The 18465-nt window shown below is 43.0% G+C and overlaps 2 protein-coding genes and 2 non-coding genes across 4 annotated transcripts; 2 read left to right on the top strand and 2 right to left on the bottom strand.

Annotated features, from left to right (window-relative positions):
• Nucleotides 1-259: 259 nt before the first annotated feature.
• On the bottom strand, nucleotides 260-378 carry LOC124137208. Its single transcript, XR_006861494.1, has one exon. It is a non-coding gene; the product is annotated as a 5S ribosomal RNA (ribosomal RNA).
• A 6983-nt stretch (nucleotides 379-7361) lies between these two features.
• LOC124127604 (histone 24-like) lies at nucleotides 7362-7925 on the top strand. The gene has a single exon (XM_048384677.1). It carries the CDS (start codon nucleotides 7362-7364, stop codon nucleotides 7923-7925), a length of 564 nt encoding a protein of 187 aa, XP_048240634.1.
• Nucleotides 7926-9193: 1268 nt separating this feature from the next.
• Nucleotides 9194-9312, bottom strand: LOC125373562. Its single transcript, XR_007218406.1, has one exon. It is a non-coding gene; the product is annotated as a 5S ribosomal RNA (ribosomal RNA).
• Nucleotides 9313-16659: 7347 nt separating this feature from the next.
• Nucleotides 16660-17223, top strand: LOC125373541 (histone 24-like). The gene has a single exon (XM_048384678.1). It carries the CDS (start codon nucleotides 16660-16662, stop codon nucleotides 17221-17223), a length of 564 nt encoding a protein of 187 aa, XP_048240635.1.
• Nucleotides 17224-18465: the final 1242 nt, after the last annotated feature.

Genomic DNA, 18465 nt, shown 5'->3' with positions numbered 1-18465 from the left:
TGGCGAAAAGGACGTACATGCCTTCAGAATAGTTGACGAGTTGGGTGAACTGACAACTGAATATGATCACATGTATAGTGGAAAATTCCTTTCTGTAAAGGTATGTAAGAATACATGGCTGGCAGCTATGTCTTTGAGCAGACATGCATGAGTGGGGCCATTTACAAGGAAATAAAAGTGTATGATTACATCAGATGTGAATGAGGCAAGTGCACCTTATGGTCGAAAAAGAAAAAAAGTGGGAATCGCACAGCAAAAATGTCTACTGCACCCGGTGTTCCCAGGCGGTCACCCATCCAAGTACTCTCCGGGCCCGACGTTGCTTAACTTCGGTGATCGGACGAGAACCGGTGTTTTCAACGTGGTATGGCCGTAGACAATGCTTGTCGGCAAACTTTAGCTACATATAGCCACCACACATTGGTAAACAGACATTGCCATGAAAACAGCATGCTCGCGTTTTCAGCGGGTTCAGTAGACATGTTGTGTTTGTTGATTTATGATGTATATTTACAGGGATTAAAATCTAGCCGTTCTAAAAACATGTGATCACTGTTTAACACGAGGCCCGGCACACTCGCTCACTCGATCCGGCCTTTCGTCTGAAACATTCACTTTTCGTTGATGGATGGTAGCCTATATTGTTCTGGTAAAATTAACATCCAAACGACGAAGACCCCTACTAATATCGTGCTATTAAGACAGGCAAAAAGACTTAATCTGTGACGACCGATCGAGTGATCTAAACACCAATGTATATATGTTACTGTTCGGGGCTTCGCGCCCTAGCTGCTTGTGTCCCGAGATCCTCGTCTTACTAGACTGTTTTCCTGAAAGTAAAATCCCCGTTACTTACTTGTTATGACAAAGTTAGTTTCAACTCTAATTGAAGTGACCAAAATTATGTCTCCAGAAATATAGTGTCAAATGTTTTCTGTTGCAAAATGGCGAAGTCGTCAGAAAAACGTGCTTCATTGTCGTTGTTTGAAAGCTTGTTCTAGCTTATCATAGGCAATACTGATGAGTGTTGTGTTTTACTTTCATAGTTAGATATATTGAGAATTGACAGGCAACGTTTAAAATGCATAAACTTGAGTCTCAAGGCTAAAAATGTGCTTTTGAAAGTAGCGATGTCTACATTTTAGACTGGGTCGCTTCATTGGAAACAGCACGTGTGGCTTTGAACTTCACCCGTGAGCGTTGCTATTGTAACCGAAATGTAGCCAAATGTTTTTACTACCTAACTGTATTGTTGAAATTGAAACTTTCCTTGATTAAGAAGTGATTATTCGGATACAAATACACGAAAAAGCACACGCGCTTGTAAGCGTGCAGCTATCAGCCACAACAAGCAGGGTGTCTCCTCCTCCGACGTCAGCGCCTCCGGAGTATCAGCCGGGCTGTCTGTGGGGAAGTGTCATTCGCTCTCTGTGCTTCTCTCGTAGCATCTGCAGTTTGTACTCCAAGCTAGCAACACCTCTTCAGCCTACGAAGCAACCCAAGCCATCCAGCCACCAAGCCAACCTCACCCAGCAAAGCCTCCCAAGCCAGCACAGTTCCCACTGCTAGCCAGCCCAAGAGCAACACCCCGGTAACTATCACAACACACCCATACAATTTAGGTTAAAATTACTCACACCCAAGCCAACTTAAAACACCAAACCAACACCTCCGATCGGACGCCCGAGACCCTCATACCACACGATTTCGGAAACAAAACCACAGTCAACCCTCCAAAAACTTCCGAATCGACCGCAGCCACCACAAACCCTAAAAAACGGAAGCTGGACTCTTCCAACACCTCATTCACATCACAAGCAGCATCACTGGTCACCTTCGCCCTCTACTTCTGTGCGGCAGGCCCCGTCATAAATCTAACTAAGGAACTCTCAATTAACAAAGTAGGACTCTGGTTTAAAAAACAAAAAATCCAATACAACAAAATCAGAGAGGCACACAAAGGATACCAAATTATCTTTCCGGACCTAGAATCACTAAACTTAGCTAAAAAAGTAACGGAGATCTTCCAATTTACAGTAACCCATCAAACCCCAAATTGGCAACTTTATACTAGAGGCGTAATCAGAGTAAATCCTAGGGAATCAGATGAAGACTTAGCACTTTACACAGATGAAGCCAACCTAAATAACCATACCCTTCTTCAACCCAAAATAACCAGCACCAGGAGAATAACTTCAAACAGAAACGGCAAAACTACAAACACACCAATTGTTATCATAAACTTTCAGAAATCAGAAAAGTACCCTCAAGCCCCAAACTTCATCTCTTTCGGCGCTTCTACTAAACTAGAGGTTAAACCCTACATTAAACAAGTAAAACAATGCTCAAACTGTTTACAATACAATCATACTGCTAACACCTGTACATTTAAAAAAACCAAATGTAGGACTTGTGCTCAAACCCAATGCCCAGGAGCCTGCGCTCCCTGGTGCATACATTGTAAAGCAACTAATCACTCCTCTCTCTCCAACAAATGCCCCCACAGACACACCCTCACCCAACAGGCCAACAAACACATCGACATTGACTCGGCCAAACTCCAAACAAGAAAACAAACACAGCATACAAACAATCCACTCTTACCCACACCGCAACCAAACAACGACCGACACCTACAATCCCCATGGGATGGCATCCCCAAGGTAATCCCCCAAGCAACAACCACACTCAACCACCACCCACGCAACCCCCAAACTTTCGCCACACCACAGCCACTCGCTGCATCCACACCCGCAAGCAAAACCAACCGCACCTCACACGCCTCAACCCTACCCAACACCATACAACCCGCAGCCACCAGGGCAACAACAACCACACACGAGCAAGCACTACCCGAAGACACAAACAGCACTCAACCCATGGACATACCCAGCACGCACACGCAAGCACTACCAAACACACAAACAACCCCCATGGAGAGTGAGGAGATAAACCAAAGCAATATAGACGAAGACGAATACGATTCTGAAGATAATGCAAACGAAATTGAAATTACCCGATCAGCACCTAAAAAATTTAAAAACCGCAAACGCAAAATCCAATCTCAACCCCAAACCCCCATAACTTCCAAACTAAACAACATCACAATCTTACTGGCCTACATGCTCAAACAAATAAACCCAGAGGCTAGCTCCAAAAATCTTCACAAAGTAGCCCTAAACCTAAAACTGACCACTCAAAGTTACAAGGAATTTCTTACAAACTACTCAACAGCAACCGCAGGACTATAGACAATCCAAACAAACAATAAATCCATAATCTCCAAACACTAAAAGCCCAAATAATGACAGGCCTAAATATCTTTCAGTGGAATGCGGACGGGCTTAACTCCCACAGCCACGAATTAAAAGCTAGATTTAAACTAAAACAAGGACCACATATAGCGTGCATCCAGGAAACTAAATTCTCCAATAAATCCAAATTCTACCTACCAAACTACAACATAGTCAGACATGATTGACCTAAAACCAAAACAATTAGAGCATCAGGTGGCCTACTAATACTAATTAGAGAAGACATAAGTTACGAGGAAATCAAAATAAACACCCCAAACCTAGAAGCCAATGGTATCCAAATCACCCTTAAAAAACAAAAAATAAACATCATAAACATTTACCACTGGCAACAACAGAAAATCCAACCGGAGGATCTAAACATACTCAAAAAGATAGGCAACAAATCTACCATCTTTCTAGGAGACTTCAACGCCCACCACCCCTCCTGGGGCACGGGAGATAAACTAGATAATCACGGCAAACTAATATCAGAATGGATAGAAACAAACAATTTAGTACTATTAATTAACAACCAACCTACCAGATACGATAAAAACAATAAAGACATGTCGGCTATCGACCTAACCATATGTACAGCAGACTTAGCTCAAAGCACCCAATGGGAAGTCCACGACGCCCCCCTAGGAAGTGATCACTTCCCCATAAACATAACCATAGGAAACACTAACGTCCCAAATCAATCCGAAAGTTCAGAACCCAAATTTAACTACAACCAGGCTAACTGGGATAAATTCCAAGACATATGCAACCAAGCTAACCTAGTAGAACTAGAAAATAGTGACCCAGAAATATATTGCCAAAACCTAACGGACTTCATAATAAACGCAGCCAAAAGCGCAATCCCCTTTAAAAAACCCAATAAATCGGGTAGGCCCTCTGTACCCTGGTGGAACGAGGAAATAGAACTAACTAGACAAAAACGTAAAACAGCCTTCAACAAAGCCAAACGCGACCATAACCACATACCAGTAGCACACCAACTAAACCACCAGGTACAAAAACTAGTTAAAATAGCAAAAACTAGAGACTGGAAAAAATTCTGTGAGGGATTAAACAACCGCACAGACGCCAGAACGGTCTGGCGTAAAATCCACGCCGTTAGAGGCCTAAAACGTCACAAAAAGACACCTAACATAAATAACTCAACAACTCCTAGCGAAAAAGCAGACAACCTAGCAAACCACTTTTCGGCCACAAGCAGTAATAACAATTTCAGTGACAAATTCCAACTAAAACTTAAAACAGAAACCAAACCTAGCCAAGACCCAAATAACGACGCCCTAGAAATAAATCAGCCGTACACAATAGAAGAACTCAATTATGTACTCCAAAATAGGAAAAAGGGAACAGCCCCAGGACTAGACCTAACCTCCTACCAAATATTAAAAAAACTCCCCCCTAAACTACTCCAGACACTACTCAAACTATATAATCTAATCTACATAAAAGGCCATGTACCAACCCCCTGGAAGGAGGCGCTAATCATACCTATTCCCAAACCCGGTAAACCAACCAACCAAGCTAACTCTTATAGACCAATTTCTCTTACTTCAAACCTTTGCAAAGTAATGGAATCCATGGCCAAAAATAGACTTCAACACTATCTATCTCAAAATAACATAATAAACTCAGATCAAAGCGGTTTCACTCCTGGCCGCTCCACCCTAGATAACCTCGCTCGTCTCGAACAGGATATTAAAACCGGTCAACTAAACAAACAATACACAACAGGCATCTTTCTGGATTTCTCTAAAGCCTTTGATATGGTATGGCATAACGGATTAATCCAAAAACTTAAAAAAATAGGACTTAAAGGTCAAATCGTTAACTACATCCAAAGCTTCCTCCAAAACCGCAAAATTACAGTGGGTATAGACCAGGCCTTGTCGGAGCAGTGTCCCCTAGAAAACGGCACCCCACAAGGCAGCATTCTTAGCCCCACACTTTTTAACATAATGATAAACGACCTATTTGATGGCTTATCCCCCAAAATAAACACCTCAAAATTTGCGGATGACGGAGCCCTCTGGATCCGCTCCAAAAGTATCTTAACATCTCAGGACTTACTACAAAAATCCCTAAACAAAATACAAAAATGGGCAGACAAATGGGGCTTCTCCCTAAACTCCGAAAAAACGACAGGAATAGTATTCAAACACAAAAGTATGAAACGGGCCTCCCCTTTCCTCAAACTAAACAATAAACCAATCAAATTCCAAAAGCAAACCAAATTCCTAGGTCTAATTTTCGACGAGCATCTCTCCTGGGATGCTCACGTCCAAAACCTAACCACCAGATGTAGCAAAGATCTAAACACACTAAGATGCCTAACCGGCTCCAACTGGGGAGCCTCTAAAGATACCCTCCTCAGCCTCTACACATCCCTAATCAGATCTAAACTAGACTACGGCTGTGCCATATACGATACCCTAAACGAAACCCTAACCAAAAAACTAGATTCAATACAATATCAAGCCCTCAAACTAGTAACACGTACTCAACATGGCACCTCCCTCACATCACTGCAGGCCCTTACAGGAGAAATGCCACTAAATTTACGTAGACAACACTTAACACTAAACTTCTGGGCAGCATCTCACTCAAACCCCCTTCTCCAAAACATGCTAAACCAAAACATACGTCCCCAAAACCAGGCACTAACTAGGAAACACCCTCTACTCACTCCAATATCCCAACGAATAATAAACTACCATAACGAACACCAAATAGGAAACCAACAACAAAACTGCAAGAAATCAAACGTATTCACCCCAAAACTTAAAATCCCCAAAATAGACACATCCCTAGCCAACACAATAAACAAACAAACTGACCCAAACCTAGCTAAAACCACCTCACTAGCTTACATTCATCAAAAATGGCCAAATTGGTGTCACATATACACAGACGGATCCGCTGATCCGATCACAAATCACACAGGTTTCGGAGTCCACATAGCCCAACCAGTTAAAAATACTCAATCCTTCCGACTCCCAAACAACCAATCCATCTTCACCGCAGAACTCATGGGTATCGCCACGGCGCTCCACAGCCATCAAACTAAAAACCAAAAAAAAATCTTAATACTCTCAGACTCACTAAGTGGACTTCAGGCCCTCCAAAACAAAAACACCAAAAACCGCCCCAAATTAATAAACCAAATTCTCAAAAGCGTAAACAAACTAACAGAGGCAGGCAAAAACATACAACTTATCTGGATACCAGCCCACGTAGGAATATACGGGAATGAAAACGCAGACAGAGCCGCAAAACAATCCCTTAATATACCAGACATAAGCCTTAAGCTACCAATATCTAAAGCAGAGATCAAAAGTATAAACAAACGTAAAATCACCCAAAAATGGCATAACCTCTATCAAAACACAAAAACCCAAATCTTAAAAATCCTCAAAAAACCCCTTACCAAACCAAAAATCCTCCATCCCTCCAAAAAAGTCGATAGAATAATCACCAAACTCCAAACAGGACACACCAAACTAAATAACCACCTTCTAAAACTAAAAAAAACACGCAAACGGGAAGTGCCCACACTGCACTCACCCAGAAACAATAGACCACGTACTACTACATTGCACCCACTACCTCACCCAACGTACAACATTACAAACCAACCTAAATCCAAATAAAGCTCTTACCTTAGAAGCAATCCTTAACCCCCAAAATAAAATAGAAAACTTCAAAGCCCTAGGCATTTACCTAACCAAAACAGACCTAATTAACCGTATTTAAAACTTCACTAAACCACCAACACTAAACATCTAAAAACAACAACTCACCCCCACACACTCCCTTAGTCCCAACCACTCCCCCAAGGCATGTCTTCCAAATCTCAAAATTTCAAAACTTTATATAAGCAACCACTAAACCCCCATCCTTGGTTGCACTCTTCTCGCTACCCCTTTTATATCACTAAATGGCCCGGCCGGGCCCGTGTGCGAATTACGCTCCAGTCGGAAAGCGCACGTAAAATCCCCTAATATAAGTAAGTAAGTAAGTGAATTTTTACCACTCAAACTTACCACTATGGCTGATGCTGCTGCTGCCCCCGCTGTTGTCAAGACTCCCAAGAAGAAGGCTGCTGCCAAGCCTAAGAAGGCTGCCGCACATCCTACCTATTTGGAGATGATCAAGAAAGCTATTTCAACCCTGAAGGAGAGGGGTGGTTCTTCCCGACAGGCTGTTCTGAAATACATCTTGGCCAACTACAAGGTTGGTGACAACCAGGTGGCCATCAATGCTCGCATCAAGACTGCTTTGAAAAATGGAGTCAAGAACGGCGCACTGAAGCAATCAAAGGGAACTGGAGCCGCTGGATCATTCCGTCTTGGCGAGGCAAAGAAAGACGAAAAACCCAAGAAGGCTAAGGCAGCTGCCAAACCAAAGAAGGCTGCCAAATCCCCCAAGAAAGTCAAGAAGCCAGCTGCTGCCAAGAAACCCAAAACAGCCGCTAAGAAGGCCGCTAAGTCACCAAAGAAGGTGAAGGCTGCAGCCAAGCCCAAGAAGGCGAAGACACCCAAGAAGGCAGCAGCCAAACCCAAGAAGGTCAAGACCCCCAAGAAGAAGGCAGTCAAGCCAAAGAAGGCTTAAGCTCTCATTGTCACGCCTTCGCTCCACATTTCTGTGGTCCAAAGGCCCTTTTCAGGGCCATCCAAATACCCCAAAAGAAAACTTGAAAACACTGATAACAAAACAATAAATATGTATATTAGCAGTAATAAAGTGCAGGTTCTCGTGATAACAGAGATAACGTGGCAGCAACACCCACCACGCACATAACACACATAGGTGATGATGATAAAGGTATGTCAGGGATTTTATTGTGTGTGTGTGTGGGGTGGGGGGGGGGGGGGGGGTGGGGGGGGGGGGGGGGTGGGGGGGGTGGGGGGGGTGGGGTAGTGTGTCTTCACACTAATGACTGTTGTTATGCTTGTTTATTAACCCCCCAAATGGGTGTATGTTGGAAAGTGAGGCGATTAGTGTCGTTGATATATATAATATCCTGAGTGCAGACTTCCTATGTGTGTAGCTGCACATGCACGTTGTGTTCAAAGGTGTAAAACGGCGATAAAGGCCAGACATCCACGGGGTGTTTTACCGACACACGCCTCGCCTGTGCACGACTTTTCAAATAGAGCGCCAAGAGTTGTGCGCCCTTGGTCGTGTGCGTTTCGCCTAGCCCCCTACCTGCAACATGTCACATCTACCTGTTGTATGGCGAGAGAAATGTATGGAAATACTTTCTAATAAGTCTAAAGTACGTTTGCCAGCGATCAGCTAGAACGGGGAACATAAAATAGCTGGTTTATCACACAGTCGCGTCGTTTTTCTTCATATTTTTAAAGCGTGTCAACAGTGATCAGCTTGCTCACAGCTTTCAAAATACATTTTCCAGCAGCAAGCCAGTGAACTCCTATTGACAGGCGCTCTGTACGATCTAACTCTTTCTCCTTTTCTTATCTGTGTAGGCAAAGAGATGTGAGCCGAGACTTAACACGAACAACATTATAATTTTACATTTATATATTATATATTCATGCTTTGAAAGTAAGAAAGTAAGTAAAATAGTCAATTATCGGTGCACGCAAACACCTTTATGTGGCGAAAAGGACGTACATGCCTTCAGAATAGTTGACGAGTTGGGTGAACTGACAACTGAATATGATCACATGTATAGTGGAAAATTCCTTTCTGTAAAGGTATGTAAGAATACATGGCTGGCAGCTATGTCTTTGAGCAGACATGCATGAGTGGGGCCATTTACAAGGAAATAAAAGTGTATGATTACATCAGATGTGAATGAGGCAAGTGCACCTTATGGTCGAAAAAGAAAAAAAGTGGGAATCGCACAGCAAAAATGTCTACTGCACCCGGTGTTCCCAGGCGGTCACCCATCCAAGTACTCTCCGGGCCCGACGTTGCTTAACTTCGGTGATCGGACGAGAACCGGTGTTTTCAACGTGGTATGGCCGTAGACAATGCTTGTCGGCAAACTTTAGCTACATATAGCCACCACACATTGGTAAACAGACATTGCCATGAAAACAGCATGCTCGCGTTTTCAGCGGGTTCGGTAGACATGTTGTGTTTGTTGATTTATGATGTATATTTACAGGGATTAAAATCTAGCCGTTCTAAAAACATGTGATCACTGTTTAACACGAGGCCCGGCACACTCGCTCACTCGATCCGGCCTTTCGTCTGAAACATTCACTTTTCGTTGATGGATGGTAGCCTATATTGTTCTGGTAAAATTAACATCCAAACGACGAAGACCCCTACTAATATCGTGCTATTAAGACAGGCAAAAAGACTTAATCTGTGACGACCGATCGAGTGATCTAAACACCAATGTATATATGTTACTGTTCGGGGCTTCGCGCCCTAGCTGCTTGTGTCCCGAGATCCTCGTCTTACTAGACTGTTTTCCTGAAAGTAAAATCCCCGTTACTTACTTGTTATGACAAAGTTAGTTTCAACTCTAATTGAAGTGACCAAAATTATGTCTCCAGAAATATAGTGTCAAATGTTTTCTGTTGCAAAATGGCGAAGTCGTCAGAAAAACGTGCTTCATTGTCGTTGTTTGAAAGCTTGTTCTAGCTTATCATAGGCAATACTGATGAGTGTTGTGTTTTACTTCCATAGTTAGATATATTGAGAATTGACAGGCAACGTTTAAAATGCAAAAACTTGAGTCTCAAGGCTAAAAATGTGCTTTTGAAAGTAGCGATGTCTACATTTTAGACTGGGTCGCTTCATTGGAAACAGCACGTGTGGCTTTGAACTTCACCCGTGAGCGTTGCTATTGTTACCGAAATGTAGCCAAATGTTTTTACTACCTAACTGTATTGTTGAAATTGAAACTTTCCTTGATTAAGAAGTGATTATTCGGATACAAATACACGAAAAAGCACACGCGCTTGTAAGCGTGCAGCTATCAGCCACAACAAGCAGGGTGTCTCCTCCGACGTCCGCGCCTCCGGAGTATCAGCCGGGCTGTCTGTGGGGAAGTGTCATTCGCTCTCTGTGCTTCTCTCGTAGCTGACGTGAATTTTTACCACTCAAACTTACCACTATGGCTGCAGTCGCAGTTTGTACTCCAAGCTAGCAACACCTCTTCAGCCTACGAAGCAACCCAAGCCATCCAGCCACCAAGCCAACCTCACCCAGCAAAGCCTCCCAAGCCAGCACAGTTCCCACTGCTAGCCAGCCCAAGAGCAACACCCCGGTAACTATCACAACACACCCATACAATTTAGGTTAAAATTACTCACACCCAAGCCAACTTAAAACACCAAACCACCTAAACCTCTAGCTTAAAACAAACCACCACCCATGCCAATCCGTTACTATCACAACACACCCTTTCAACACTAGGCCAAAGTATCTCACACCCAAGCCCACTAAAAACCACAAACCTTTAAAAATCTCTTAACCTAAACAAACAACCTCTCCAATCCAACCCTATATAGAGTAGAAACCAGTCAAACACAACTCACCCAGGCACTCTCTACAAATACCCCCATACAAAAACCCATACACAACAAACACTCTCTCACACAAGCTCACCATGTCCGACACACGCACAGTCACAGTCACCCAGGCAGACATACACCAGACTGACACTCCTACACCATCGGAGGCGCACAACACCTCCGATCGGACGCCCGAGACCCTCATACCACACGATTTCGGAAACAAAACCACAGTCAACCCTCCAAAAACTTCCGAATCGACCGCAGCCACCACAAACCCTAAAAAACGGAAGCTGGACTCTTCCAACACCTCATTCACATCACAAGCAGCATCACTGGTCACCTTCGCCCTCTACTTCTGTGCGTCAGGCCCCGTCATAAATCTAACTAAGGAACTCTCAATTAACAAAGTAGGACTCTGGTTTAAAAAACAAAAAATCCAATACAACAAAATCAGAGAGGCACACAAAGGATACCAAATTATCTTTCCGGACCTAGAATCACTAAACTTAGCTAAAAAAGTAACGGAGATCTTCCAATTTACAGTAACCCATCAAACCCCAAATTGGCAACTTTATACTAGAGGCGTAATCAGAGTAAATCCTAGGGAATCAGATGAAGACTTAGCACTTTACACAGATGAAGCCAACCTAAATAACCATACCCTTCTTCAACCCAAAATAACCAGCACCAGGAGAATAACTTCAAACAGAAACGGCAAAACTACAAACACACCAATTGTTATCATAAACTTTCAGAAATCAGAAAAATACCCTCAAGCCCCAAACTTCATCTCTTTCGGCGCTTCTACTAAACTAGAGGTTAAACCCTACATTAAGCAAGTAAAACAATGCTCAAACTGTTTACAATACAATCATACTGCTAACGCCTTTACATTTAAAAAAACCAAATGTAGGACTTATGCTCAAACCCAATGCCCAGGAGCCTGCGCTCCCTGGTGCATACATTGTAAAGCAACTAATCACTCCTCTCTCTCCAACAAATGCCCCCACAGACACACCCTCACCCAACAGGCCAACAAACACATCGACATTGACTCGGCCAAACTCCAAACAAGAAAACAAACACAGCATACAAACAATCCACTCTTACCCACACCGCAACCAAACAACGACCGACACCTACAATCCCCATGGGATGGCATCCCCAAGGTAATCCCCCAAGCAACAACCACACTCAACCACCACCCACGCAACCCCCAAACTTTCGCCACACCACAGCCACTCGCTGCATCCACACCCGCAAGCAAAACCAACCGCACCTCACACGCCTCAACCCTACCCAACACCATACAACCCGCAGCCACCAGGGCAACAACAACCACACACGAGCAAGCACTACCCGAAGACACAAACAGCACTCAACCCATGGACATACCCAGCACGCACACGCAAGCACTACCAAACACACAAACAACCCCCATGGAGAGTGAGGAGATAAACCAAAGCAATATAGACGAAGACGAATACGATTCTGAAGATAATGCAAACGAAATTGAAATTACCCGATCAGCACCTAAAAAATTTAAAAACCGCAAACGCAAAATCCAATCTCAACCCCAAACCCCCATAACTTCCAAACTAAACAACATCACAATCTTACTGGCCTACATGCTCAAACAAATAAACCCAGAGGCTAGCTCCAAAAATCTTCACAAAGTAGCCCTAAACCTAAAACTGACCACTCAAAGTTACAAGGAATTTCTTACAAACTACTCAACAGCAACCGCAGGACTATAGACAATCCAAACAAACAATAAATCCATAATCTCCAAACACTAAAAGCCCAAATAATGACAGGCCTAAATATCTTTCAGTGGAATGCGGACGGGCTTAACTCCCACAGCCACGAATTAAAAGCTAGATTTAAACTAAAACAAGGACCACATATAGCGTGCATCCAGGAAACTAAATTCTCCAATAAATCCAAATTCTACCTACCAAACTACAACATAGTCAGACATGATCGACCTAAAACCAAAATAATAAGAGCATCAGGTGGCCTACTAATACTAATTAGAGAAGACATAAGTTACGAGGAAATCAAAATAAACACCCCAAACCTAGAAGCCAATGGTATCCAAATCACCCTTAAAAACCAAAAAATAAACATCATAAACATTTACCACTGGCAACAACAGAAAATCCAACCGGAGGATCTAAACATACTCAAAAAGATAGGCAACAAATCTACCATCTTTCTAGGAGACTTCAACGCCCACCACCCTTCCTGGGGCACGGGAGATAAACTAGATAATCACGGCAAACTAATATCAGAATGGATAGAAACAAACAATCTAGTACTACTAAATAACAACCAACCTACCAGATACGATAAAAACAATAAAGACATGTCGGCTATCGACCTAACCATATGTACAGCAGACTTAGCTCAAAGTACCCAATGGGAAGTTCACGACGCCCCCCTAGGAAGTGATCACTTCCCCATAAACATAACCATAGGAAACACTAACGTCCCAAATCAATCCGAAAGTTCAGAACCCAAATTTAACTACAACCAGGCTAACTGGGATAAATTCCAAGACATATGCAACCAAGCTAACCTAGTAGAACTAGAAAATAGTGACCCAGAAATATATTGCCAAAACCTAACGGACTTCATAATAAACGCAGCCAAAAGCGCAATCCCCTTTAAAAAACCCAATAAATCGGGTAGGCCCTCTGTACCCTGGTGGAACGAGGAAATAGAACTAACTAGACAAAAACGTAAAACAGCCTTCAACAAAGCCAAACGCGACCATAACCACATACCAGTAGCTCACCAACTAAACCACCAGGTACAAAAACTAGTTAAAATAGCAAAAACTAGAGACTGGAAAAAATTCTGTGAGGGATTAAACAACCGCACAGACGCCAGAACGGTCTGGCGTAAAATCCACGCCGTTAGAGGCCTAAAACGTCACAAAAAGACACCTAACATAAATAACTCAACAACTCCTAGCGAAAAAGCAGATAACCTAGCAAACCACTTTTCGGCCACAAGCAGTAATAACAATTTCAGTGACAAATTCCAACTAAAACTTAAAACAGAAACCAAACCTAGCCAAGACCCAAATAACGACGCCCTAGAAATAAATCAGCCGTACACAATAGAAGAGCTCAATTATGTACTCCAAAATAGGAAAAAGGGAACAGCCCCAGGACTAGACCTAACCTCCTACCAAATATTAAAAAAACTCCCCCCTAAACTACTCCAGACACTACTCAAACTATATAATCTAATCTACATAAAAGGCCATGTACCAACCCCCTGGAAGGAGGCGCTAATCATACCTATTCCCAAACCCGGTAAACCAACCAACCAAGCTAACTCTTATAGACCAATTTCTCTTACCTCAAACCTTTGCAAAGTAATGGAATCCATGGCCAAAAATAGACTTCAACACTATCTATCTCAAAATAACATAATAAACTCAGATCAAAGCGGTTTCACTCCTGGCCGCTCCACCCTAGATAACCTCGCTCGTCTCGAACAGGATATTAAAACCGGTCAACTAAACAAACAATACACAACAGGCATCTTTCTGGATTTCTCTAAAGCCTTTGATATGGTATGGCATAACGGATTAATCCAAAAACTTAAAAAAATAGGACTTAAAGGTCAAATCGTTAACTACATCCAAAGCTTCCTCCAAAACCGCAAAATTACAGTGGGTATAGACCAGGCCTTGTCGGAGCAGTGTCCCCTAGAAAACGGCACCCCACAAGGCAGCATTCTTAGCCCCACACTTTTTAACATAATGATAAACGACCTATTTGATGGCTTATCCCCCAAAATAAACACCTCAAAATTTGCGGATGACGGAGCCCTCTGGATCCGCTCCAAAAGTATCTTAACATCTCAGGACTTACTACAAAAATCCCTAAACAAAATACAAAAATGGGCAGACAAATGGGGCTTCTCCCTAAACTCCGAAAAAACGACAGGAATAGTATTCAAACACAAAAGTATGAAACGGGCCTCCCCTCTCCTCAAACTAAACAATAAACCAATCAAATTTCAAAAGCAAACTAAATTCCTAGGTCTAATTTTCGACGAGCATCTCTCCTGGGATGCTCACGTCCAAAACCTAACCACCAGATGTAGCAAAGATCTAAACACACTAAGATGCCTAACCGGCTCCAACTGGGGAGCCTCTAAAGATACCCTCCTCAGCCTCTACACATCCCTAATCAGATCTAAACTAGACTACGGCTGTGCCATATACGATACCCTAAACGAAACCCTAACCAAAAAACTAGATTCAATACAATATCAAGCCCTCAAACTAGTAACACGTACTCAACATGGCACCTCCCTCACATCACTGCAGGCCCTTACAGGAGAAATGCCACTAAATTTACGTAGACAACACTTAACACTAAACTTTTGGGCAGCATCTCACTCAAACCCCCTTCTCCAAAACATGCTAAACCAAAACATACGTCCCCCAAACCAGGCACTAACTAGGAAACACCCTCTACTCACTCCAATATCCCAACGAATAATAAACTACCATAACGAACACCAAATAGGAAACCAACAACAAAACTGCAAGCGATCAAACGTATTCACCCCAAAACTTAAAATCCCCAAAATAGACACATCCCTAGCCAACACAATAAACAAACAAACTGACCCAAACCTAGCTAAAACCACCTCACTAGCTTACATCCATCAAAAATGGCCAAATTGGTGTCACATATACACAGACGGATCCGCTGATCCGATCACAAATCACACAGGTTTCGGAGTCCACATAGCCCAACCAGTTAAAAATACTCAATCCTTCCGACTCCCAAACAACCAATCCATCTTCACCGCAGAACTCATGGGTATCGCCACGGCGCTCCACAGCCATCACACTAAAAACCAAAAAAAAATCTTAATACTCTCAGACTCACTAAGTGGACTTCAGGCCCTCCAAAACAAAAACACCAAAAACCGCCCCAAATTAATAAACCAAATTCTCAAAAGCGTAAACAAACTAACAGAGGCAGGCAAAAACATACAACTTATCTGGATACCAGCTCACGTAGGAATATACGGGAATGAAAACGCAGACAGAGCCGCAAAACAATCCCTAAAAATACCAGACATAAGCCTTAAGCTACCAATATCTAAAGCAGAGATCAAAAGTATAAACAAACGTAAAATCACCCAAAAATGGCATAACCTCTATCAAAACACAAAAACCCAAATCTTAAAAATCCTCAAAAAAACCCTTACCAAACCAAAAATCCTCCATCCCTCCAAAAAAATCGATAGAATAATCACCAAACTCCAAACAGGACACACCAAACTAAATAACCACCTTCTAAAACTAAAAAAACACGCAAACGGGAAGTGCCCACACTGCACTCACCCAGAAACAATAGACCACGTACTACTACATTGCACCCACTACCTCGCCCAACGTAAAACATTACAAACCAACCTAAATCCAAATAAAGCTCTTACATTAGAAGCAATCCTTAACCCCCAAAATAAAATAGAAAACTTCAAAGCCCTAGGCATTTACCTAACCAAAACAGACCTAATTAACCGTATTTAAAACTTCACTAAACCACCAACACTAAACATCTAAAAACAACAACTCACCCCCACACACTCCCTTAGTCCCAACCACTCCCCCAAGGCATGTCTTCCAAATCTCAAAATTTCAAAACTCTATATAAGCAACCACTAAACCCCCCTCCTTGGTTGCACTCTTCTCGCTACCCCTTTTATATCACTAAATGGCCCGGCAGGGCCCGTGTGCGAAATACGCTCCAGTCGGAAAGCGCACGTAAAATCCCCTAATATAAGTAAGTAAGTAAGTAAGCACTATGGCTGATGCTGCTGCTGCCCCCGCTGTTGTCAAGACTCCCAAGAAGAAGGCTGCTGCCAAGCCTAAGAAGGCTGCCGCACATCCTACCTATTTGGAGATGATCAAGAAAGCTATTTCAACCCTGAAGGAGAGGGGTGGTTCTTCCCGACAGGCTGTTCTGAAATACATCTTGGCCAACTACAAGGTTGGTGACAACCAGGTGGCCATCAATGCTCGCATCAAGACTGCTTTGAAAAATGGAGTCAAGAACGGCGCACTGAAGCAATCAAAGGGAACTGGAGCCGCTGGATCATTCCGTCTTGGCGAGGCAAAGAAAGACGAAAAACCCAAGAAGGCTAAGGCAGCTGCCAAACCAAAGAAGGCTGCCAAATCCCCCAAGAAAGTCAAGAAGCCAGCTGCTGCCAAGAAACCCAAAACAGCCGCTAAGAAGGCCGCTAAGTCACCAAAGAAGGTGAAGGCTGCAGCCAAGCCCAAGAAGGCGAAGACACCCAAGAAGGCAGCAGCCAAACCCAAGAAGGTCAAGACCCCCAAGAAGAAGGCAGTCAAGCCAAAGAAGGCTTAAGCTCTCATTGTCACGCCTTCGCTCCACATTTCTGTGGTCCAAAGGCCCTTTTCAGGGCCATCCAAATACCCCAAAAGAAAACTTGAAAACACTGATAACAAAACAATAAATATGTATATTAGCAGTAATAAAGTGCAGGTTCTCGTGATAACAGAGATAACGTGGCAGCAACACCCACCACGCACATAACACACATAGGTGATGATGATAAAGGTATGTCAGGGATTTTATTGTGTGTGTGGGGTGTGGGGGGGGGGTGGGTGGGGGTGGGGGGGGTGGGGTAGTGTGTCTTCACACTAATGACTGTTGTTATGCTTGTTTATTAACCCCCCAAATGGGTGTATGTTGGAAAGTGAGGCGATTAGTGTCGTTGATATATATAATATCCTGAGTGCAGACTTCCTATGTGTGTAGCTGCACATGCACGTTGTGTTCAAAGGTGTAAAACGGCGATAAAGGCCCGACATCCACGGGGTGTTTTACCGACACACGCCTCGCCTGTGCACGACTTTTCAAATAGAGCGCCAAGAGTTGTGCGCCCTTGGTCGTGTGCGTTTCGCCTAGCCCCCTACCTGCAACATGTCACATCTACCTGTTGTATGGCGAGAGAAATGTATGGAAATACTTTCTAATAAGTCTAAAGTACGTTTGCCAGCGATCAGCTAGAACGGGGAACATAAAATAGCTGGTTTATCACACAGTAACGTCGTTTTTTTTCATATTTTTAAAGCGTGTCAACAGTGATCAGCTTGCTCACAGCTTTCAAAATACATTTTCCAGCAGCAAGCCAGTGAACTCCTATTGACAGGCGCTCTGTACGATCTAACTCTTTCTCCTTTTCTTATCTGTGTAGGCAAAGAGATGTGAGCCGAGACTTAACACGAACAACATTATAATTTTACATGTATATATTATATATTCATGCTTTGAAAGTAAGAAAGTAAGTAAAATAGTCAATTATCGGTGCACGCAAACACCTTTATGTGGCGAAAAGGACGTACATGCCTTCAGAATAGTTGACGAGTTGGGTGAACTGACAACTGAATATGATCACATGTTTCACATCGTTATCAAATAATGTTTCTTAGTAGGTTTTTCCACATTTTAACAGTTTTACATACACGAAGCATGATATTTGCCCATAGATTGTATTCAATTGCCATAGTACTTTCTGTTGGCAAACCGCCAAGTAAAAAGGACAGAAAGGTATCGTCATCATCGTTCCAGATACTAGAAAAAGTT

The sequence above is a fragment of the Haliotis rufescens genome, unplaced genomic scaffold (genome assembly GCF_023055435.1).
Source record: "Haliotis rufescens isolate VD_foot unplaced genomic scaffold, xgHalRufe1.0.p SCAF_5, whole genome shotgun sequence".
Classification (NCBI taxonomy): Eukaryota; Metazoa; Mollusca; class Gastropoda; order Lepetellida; family Haliotidae; genus Haliotis; species Haliotis rufescens.
Note: the sequence above shows the minus strand (reverse complement) of the source record. Positions and strands in the feature narration are given on the sequence as shown.

Bases quoted from the DNA above. Each gene is read 5' to 3' on its own strand.
- LOC124127604 (XM_048384677.1), top strand. From the start codon at position 7,362: ATGGCTGATGCTGCTGCTGCCCCCGCTGTTGTCAAGACTCCCAAGAAG.
- LOC125373541 (XM_048384678.1), top strand. From the start codon at position 16,660: ATGGCTGATGCTGCTGCTGCCCCCGCTGTTGTCAAGACTCCCAAGAAG.